Source organism: Populus trichocarpa, chromosome 14 (genome assembly GCF_000002775.5).
Source record: "Populus trichocarpa isolate Nisqually-1 chromosome 14, P.trichocarpa_v4.1, whole genome shotgun sequence".
In the NCBI taxonomy this organism is placed as follows: Eukaryota; Viridiplantae; Streptophyta; class Magnoliopsida; order Malpighiales; family Salicaceae; genus Populus; species Populus trichocarpa.
Genome location: NC_037298.2, coordinates 7,447,184 through 7,455,460, shown reverse-complemented (window position 1 = coordinate 7,455,460; position 8,277 = coordinate 7,447,184). Strand labels below are relative to the sequence as shown.

Below are 8,277 nucleotides of genomic sequence, written 5' to 3'. Positions count from 1 at the left end.
AAAGGGTCCCAATGAAAGGTGGAAACAGCTAGGATATATTAAGGAGTTCAAATTAAGCCGGATTGATCAATAAGACTAGCGGAGGGTGGTCCACAGCAAGAAAAATGCAGCAGTCGTCTTCATCAGTGTTTTATATTACACATGTTCTTAATTACGTAGTTTACTCCCATTTGTATTAAATATTCGCTTCCAAATTAAAGAATCATGCCTTGTAGCTTTCTGATCATTGAGAAAAATAAAATAAATCCCCCAACAAAAACCCAATATTAATTATAGTTATTTTAATCGCCTAGTCATCACGACATTATTGTCACCAAAAATATATTACAAGAGACTTCATTAAATCCCATATGATCACTGCATGATTGTATTCTTTTCACATTTCACTGCACTATAAGAGGTAGCTAGGTTTATTTACTGTGCCGCCACAGTTCATCCTGTTAAAAAAAGCAAATTTCCTCCCTGTGTCACTCAATTTTCACTCGGTTAATCCTCGTAAGTTCTGTTTTCGTTGACGTCATTGTGTTTTTTATTCTCTTCAGATCGCTTGTTATTACGTGTCTCGTGGTATCGAAGATCATCATGAGTTAGTTAAATGTCAGGTTAATTTTGCATAATTTAATTCTTAATTGTTTTGAAAACAAATCAAGAGGAACAGGACCAGTGTTCACATTGACAAAAATTTAAAGCCTTTTCCCCTCGTTTAATGTTCATTGAATGCGTAAAATTATACTTCGGTCTCTAAATCTTTATATTTGGTCCCTTCTCTTTTTTATATTTTATTTTAATACTAAAATTTATTTTTTAGCGTTTTAATTTCTAATCTTGAGAGATGAAAGAGAAAGTCATCGTATAAATTTTTTAAAAAAGAAAGCTATTGGATATTTGGATGGTCAAATTACGACAATTAATAACTTTGATCTTGGTGTTTATAAATTTATTTGTAAGAGAAAAACTTAAATAAAATAATTTTCATCTTTAATGATGCTAGAAAAATAAGATTCAAGATTTGATTTTGAATTTTCAGGTGATTAGAATGTATTTTGTTGTTAGAAATGTGTGATTCATGGGTTTTTTAAATTTTTCAGGTGAAAAAAATTTGTTGAAATTTATGTTTTCAAGGTTCAAAAACTTTACCTTAATTTTTCAATCACCAAAGTCTTCGATGACCACAAGGGTTGTAGGAGGAAGATGAATCGTCTGTTCACTTTAAACAAAATAAAGGCAGATGACTTTAAGAAAAAAAAACTCAAGTGTGTTTGGGTTTTAAACGCGGGCCAGGCATGTTGTTCTATTTGTCCATCCCATGCAAGCATGACCCTTTATTTTTTTTTAGTTTTGATTACTTTTTTTTCTTTTTATATTTTATAATATTCTTTTTAAATAAATTTATTAAAATAATTATTCAATTATATCATTATTTTTAAGTAATATTAGCGTTTTTATAATAATATCAACAATTATTTTTAGAGATATATATATCAACTTTGAATATTCAGTACAAATGAAATATATGTTTATATATTTATTTATTATAAGTTTTTTATATGATTTTTTCAAGTTTATTATTATACTTTTTAATTCGTTGACATCAAAATTATCAATTCATTATTTTTTTTTATTAAAGCTTGATTTTAGGATTATGATAAGTTCTTATTTAAGAAACAATACTTCTAATATAAAAAAAACATAAAAAGGAATGCATTAATAAGGGTAAGGAGTTTTGATTAAAGAGGTATTTTTTTTATTCTTATTTTAAATCATTAAGTTTTTTCTATATTTATATTAATTGCTTAGATTTTTTAAGCAATAAACAACATATCTAAAAAAATATTTTTATTTTTTTTTCAAAAATTTATTACTCTTATGTCTTCTAATACATTTTTTTTCAAAATTATCAATTCATTATTTTTTATTAAAACTTGCTTTTTAGATTATTAATATTTCTGATTAAAAAAACAAAAACAAACTAAGAAAACGTATGAATAAGTGAAAGGGGTTATGATTAAATATTTTTATCATTATTTCAAATCATTAAATTGTTTTTGGATATTTATCTTAATTTCTTTTGGTTTTTATAAAATAAAAAACATTGCTAAAAAAGATGTATTTTTTATTAAAAAAATATATTAATTGGAAAAGGAGAATTTACACTAAAAAATTATACATCTTCTATATAATTTAAATTATTACTTTTTTTTATAAAAAGTTATTTTTATTATCATATAATTAAATAAAAAATAAAAGCTCTTCAAAGCATGAGATCAAATATCTTCATATTCATATATTTTTTGATTTCTAACTTTATTTTTTAAATTAAAGTTAATAACTCTTTTTATAATTTATTAGTTTATATAATTTTTAATTTATTTTATTTAACACATGCATTAACTTTTTAATTATTACTTAAAAATTTACCTTAAGATCTTATTCCGTAAAGTAAGCAGTTACATGGCTAGTAAATAATTAATTAGCTAGAAAGTTAATAGGGCAGGGAACAATACCATGTTAGTATTACATGGTTACAGAATTGGTAAGATACAACGCCTGCATATTCATCTTCAATCGAATTTTTTAGATAATATTTGACCGCATCACTTTAAATTTAATTCTCAACGGGTGTTTGGTTTATGGTAACGATTGTTTTTTAAAGTGTTTTTTACTTAAAAATATATCAAAATAATTTTTTATTTTTAAAAATTTATATTTGATATCACCACATCAAAACGATTTAAAAATATAAAAAAATAATTTGAAATAATAAAATTTTAAAATTTTAAAAAACTCTGTTAAAAACACAGTGTCAAACACAAAGTTTGGTGGGTACTTTTGTGTTGATGAAGAATCTCTATCTTGAATTTTCACATGTGAGGCCAAAGAGGGCTAAAATGAAGAAATAATATATATTAATTACCACAAAAATGGAAAACATTGGTGGGGAGAGGTAATTTGCAATACTAGCAAGCTATTTGAAAACTTTAGATTTGAGTAGAAATAAAATTCTTTTAATTATTTATTTAGTTTTAATGTTTCAAGTATAAATGAATTTTACCTCTAATTAAAATTAAATATTTTTATAAATTTATAAATCATATTTTTTTAGTGTGATTTGCTTTAGAATTTAATTGGTCTGTTAAAAATTAATCATATCAATACCTTTCTTTCTCATGTACATATGATTAGAATAATGGATTGTTTGCTTTTTTAACTGTTTTTTTTCCTTAAAAAACATCATATTGGTGTTTTTAAATGTTTTTTTAATGAGTTAATGCTAAAAAATAATAAATAGTAAAAAATATTATTTTAATGTGTTTTCTAATAAAAAATACTCTATATCACTTTATCAAATACACACTAATTTTTTTTTTAATTTTTTTTTTGCTACAAGGAAAAAGTTGGGTAGGTAGTGTATTTTTACAAAGTCAAGTAAAAATAATTTTCACATTTTAAATTGTTGAAATAAATTCTAGCAGCATAGAATTGGTTTCGAATAAACTGTAAGTGAATTCTACCAGAAATAGAAAGATAAGTTTTTTTAAAAAAATTTCAGAGAAAAACATAAACAAATTGTTCTTTCTACGTAATGATGAAACATTGGCAGGTGATCATGATTTGGAAGAATTGCCTGAAAAAGCTCATAGAGTAAAGAAGGGAACCCCACGTTATTAAAAAAAAAATATTAATTGAAAAAGGAGAATTTACACTAAAAAATTATACATCTTCTATAGAATTTAAATTATTACTTTTTTTATAAAAATTTATTTTTTTATCATATAATTAAATAAAAAATAAAAACTCTTCAAGACATGAGATCAAATGTCTTCATGTTCATATAATCAAATATCTTCTTGTTCAGTAAACGTGTTTAGGAGTGTGGTTGTGATTGTTTTTTAAAATGTTTTTTATTTAGAAATGTATTAAAATAATATTTTTTTTATTTTTTAAAAATTATTTTTAACATCATCGCATTAAAATGATCTAAAAACACCAAAAAAATATTAATTTGAAACAAAAAAAAATAAATTTTTTTTTTTTTTTAAAACGCTTTTAAAACGCAAAAACAAATAAAATTTTGCACAAGAAAAGGCAATATTATACGTGGTCGAAAGGAAGGATTATACACCAAATCATTCTTTTTTTAGTTCATCTTGTTTTTGTTACTTATATATATATATATATATATATATATATATATATATATATATATATATATATATATATTACCTGATAACTCATTGATGCATGAGGTTTCCTGGACACATAAAACTATTATTTACTCGGTATGTATGTCCTTGGAAGAATCGTGAAACAAAGAATATTAATTGAAATTTATATTTCTCAACTAGTTTTTATTTATTACCTCCATTAATTATTTACTATGATTTTGAACTGCTTATAAACTTTTGTCCGTTGGCATTTCACTGACTTAAGTTAGAAGCATAGGTTATTATCAGCCATTATTTGAATTTCCTACTAAACATATTTAGTATCAATGAAGTGCCCCACCATTCTTGCAGAAGACATTATTTCTGATTAGACGTTTGTATGCAGCTCAGACTGTGTCCACTCCTTGACAACTAAATGAAATACATAATCATCCAGAAAATAAAAGAAAATGGAAAATATTAAGGGACGAGGAGAGAGAGGTGACTTTAACACCATATTGACGATGACTTTTCTCTCTTGAAGGCTACCCTTTATATTAATTCAACTCCCTTTCTCGGCTGCTACTTCATTTTCTTTGCCTCCCTTTCGAAAACTCTCTCTCTCTCTCTCTCTCTGCCTACATCTTTTCTACCAAAGCACTCCTTACAAATCCATTTCACAGGCATCTGTGCTCATTGCTGACATTTCACCTAGGATTCAACAAAGTATTCTGTTTTAGGAAAGGTATCTTTCTTTTTCTTACCCTCATTGCAGCTCAGTCTTTCTCGAAATGGGGAGGCACTCTTGTTGCTACAAGCAGAAGCTAAGGAAAGGCCTGTGGTCGCCTGAGGAAGATGAGAAACTCTTAAGGCATATCACCAAGTATGGCCATGGTTGTTGGAGCTCTGTCCCAAAGCAAGCTGGTAAGACCAACCTCAACTCCATCAACCCTTTTGTTCACGCTATCCTTAAGAGACAGAGTGTTTATGTAATGTTCAATCAAAAAGGAACCACTGTTCATGGACATTAATGATGTTTGTATTGAATTTTGCAGGTTTGCAAAGGTGTGGCAAGAGCTGCAGACTAAGGTGGATTAATTACTTGAGGCCTGATTTGAAGAGAGGCACATTCTCACAGCAGGAAGAGAACCTCATAATTGAGCTTCATGCAGTTCTAGGAAATAGGTATTCTCACTTCCCATAATTAACGATCCCTCCTTTTGAATTTGTCTTCTTTTCTCATGGAAGCTAATGCTGTTTTCTTAAATGATTCCTCAGGTGGTCTCAGATTGCGGCACAATTGCCTGGAAGGACAGACAATGAAATAAAGAATCTATGGAACTCCTGCTTAAAGAAAAAACTTCGGCAGAGAGGCATTGACCCTGTTACCCACAAACCACTTTCTGAGGTTGAAAATGGAGAAGACAAGAATCCACCTGCTAGTGGCACCCAAGATAAAGCCTCTGCAGTCTCCAATACTGAACTCAACCTCCTCAAAGCTGATAATTCTAAGTCATCAGGAGCAAATTTACAAGAAAAAAGATCATCTCCAATTTCTCCAAATGGCTACCAATTGGAGAGGGAAAGTACTTCCGGCTCCAAGGTCATGAATGGCAACGGCAATAACACCAATGACCATGTTAACAACAATTTGATGACACCAACAAGCAACAAAGACTTTTTCTTGGATAGGTTTACAGCCTCCCACCATCAAGGTTCCACAAGTAACTGCCAGCCTTCGGATTTCGTGGGGCATTTCCCTCTTCAGCAATTGAATTATGCATCCAATGCCAGGCTCGCAACGAACTCGATTCCCTCCCTCTGGTTGAGCCAAACCAGCAAAGCCTTTGACATGAACTCTGAATTCTCTTCGACTGCGATACCCTCCATTCTTCCACCAGCAGTAACAAGCTCATTTCATTCTACTTCTATGAGCTACAAGCCTTCCATTACTGTTTCACCTGACAATCCTTCATTGCCCTCTTTTACTACCAACAGCTGTCGGCTGTGGGAAACCGGTACCCCCAGAAGCAACAGTAACAGCAATACTGTAAGCAATGGCAGTACCGAGCTGCAAAGCAACAGCTCCTTCTTTGAGAACGCCATCTTTTCTTGGGGACTAGGAGAGTGTGGCTCAGCAGAAAAAGAGGCACAGAACCACTTGATGGGAAGCCAGCACGAGGACATCAAGTGGCCTGAATATCTTCAAAATCCATTGCTCATGGCTGCTGCTTTACAAAATCAAAATCAGCAATCATTGTACAATGAGATAAAATCAGAAACGCAAGTCGTAACTGAAAATTCAAGTGGTATGTGGCCTCATAACCACCAGCAGCAGCAACCTTTACAAAATCCTGATATATGTCCCAGGGATATTCAGAGAATTACAGCATCATATGGATATATTTAGCTTGCATTGGTACAGGGAGCCTCAATTTAGAGGAGAAATTGATTAGAGAGGCTTGAAACAGATGCTCTTTCTTCATTTACAGGTGTGCGTGCCAAAGATTTTTCTTTGTACATAGGTCTGATACAATTAAAACATTTCTCACCCTCTGGTTTTGGAATATTTGTGAGCAAAATTACAATCTTTTTTATTAGCTTTTTACTTTTGGGTGTGGTACAGAATTGCAGAATAAGGCTACTACTTGTGTATGTTCTCTTCTTTGCCTCATGGCATATGCGTCATCACGTTGCAATTCTCTCTGTAAAAAATCCAAAACAAATGTTATTTATCAATGGGATATTTTCTTTTCTTTCTTAGAATTTGATCCTTCTTTTTAGTGTATCCGGGCATCCCTTTTCAAATTGGATATTTAATTTTTATCCATTTATCCAAAACCTTCCTCTAGGAAATGGTGAGTTGAAATCAGGTGAGCCAGGATGCTTTCTCTGTTCTCTCTCTCTCTATATATATAGTTGCATATCACTATCCTCGGTCCCGAGAGACAATTGATATTAATCACTTGAATTACAGCTTTTGTTCACTTTTTCCGGCCTTCAACTTTAGATGACTTCTAGGAAATGAAATATCGCTTGCTGGTTTTGATTCGTGCTCCTTTTCTCTTTAATCTAAAAGAGAGCATAGCACATCTGCAAGACTTCTCATTCCTTCAACTGTGACTGTAGCAAGGAGCCATCGGTCCCCGCTCCCCTTAATAATGGAAGCAAAGAAAGGGAACCCCACAATTGAAATTGAGAGAGTTATTCACTTTCCAGTCCGTACACGGGAGGATAATGACTGTCGATCTAACAAGGACCATATGTGTATATGCTCCTCGTGTCTTCTAGCTTGTTTTAAGACACTAACATTATCTCAATAAACATTTTGTGTATAAAGAAAGAAACTTCCAATTCATGTGAGAAAAGCTTTGTCAACTCTGCCGTGGATTAAAGCAGAATTTGCGTATGCATACAAATTATCAAGCAAATCACTGCCATCCACTTGTCAGCAGAGAGGTGTCTTTTTATGATACAAGTCCAAAGCGAAGTAAATGCCGTCGCCGATACAAGGCTGTACATTTTAATCACCTTTATTGGCAGGGGTTGAAAGACGCTTGGGATTGAAGAAACGAACCTCCAAGAGTTAAAAATCCATTGAAAAGAGTTCCTTCCCTCCTCTCTTTCTTCCCTTCTTCCTTAAAAGTCATGATGAGAACATATCGTTGACATTAAAGGGAGGAAGGGAGGAAGGGAGAAGGAAACTCCCTTGTAACCAAAGGAAGAGCCCCCCCTCCCCCAAACTTTCTCTGATCGAACTCCAATTTTCAAATGATTAATGGACAATAGAACCAGTTGGATTAGGTCATAATGTATAGGGGGAGGACCCACTGTAGACATATATAATGTGTCAAGGCGAGTCCGGGACGGGAATCTTTTGCGCAGCCACACGTACAGCTATGCCCTCCCCTCGCACCAGACGGATCGCATGGCCAGGCCAAATTATTGGGCCTTTTTGTTTCATTTGGATTAGGTAATAATTGATGGGCGACCACAGTTCAATTATTTGTCCTTCCAATTTCGCTCTAACACTGTACCATTTCTTAGGCCACCGGCATTTAGGATAAACTCTTAATTGATCCAGGTCAGTGAATTTTCCAGTAATTACGCCGTATTTTGTAAAAATACGAAA

General features: G+C 31.6%; 1 protein-coding gene across 1 annotated transcript; it reads left to right on the top strand.

Moving 5' to 3' along the window:
* Positions 1–4,714: 4,714 nt before the first annotated feature.
* On the top strand, positions 4,715–6,911 carry LOC7455384 (transcription factor MYB61). The gene is made up of 3 exons (XM_002320893.4): positions 4,715–5,069; positions 5,201–5,330; positions 5,424–6,911. The coding sequence occupies exons 1-3, from the start codon at positions 4,937–4,939 to the stop codon at positions 6,553–6,555; spliced, it is 1,395 nt and encodes a 464-aa protein (XP_002320929.1). The 5' UTR covers positions 4,715–4,936; the 3' UTR covers positions 6,556–6,911.
* The last annotated feature ends 1,366 nt before the right edge of the window (positions 6,912–8,277 follow it).

Excerpts from the sequence above, each read along its gene's own strand:
- LOC7455384 (XM_002320893.4), top strand. The coding sequence starts at position 4,937 with ATGGGGAGGCACTCTTGTTGCTACAAGCAGAAGCTAAGGAAAGGCCTG. Across the intron at positions 5,070-5,200 it reads CTCTGTCCCAAAGCAAGCTG|GTTTGCAAAGGTGTGGCAAG; the intron begins GTAAGACCAACC and ends TGAATTTTGCAG. Across the intron at positions 5,331-5,423 it reads CATGCAGTTCTAGGAAATAG|GTGGTCTCAGATTGCGGCAC; the intron begins GTATTCTCACTT and ends ATGATTCCTCAG.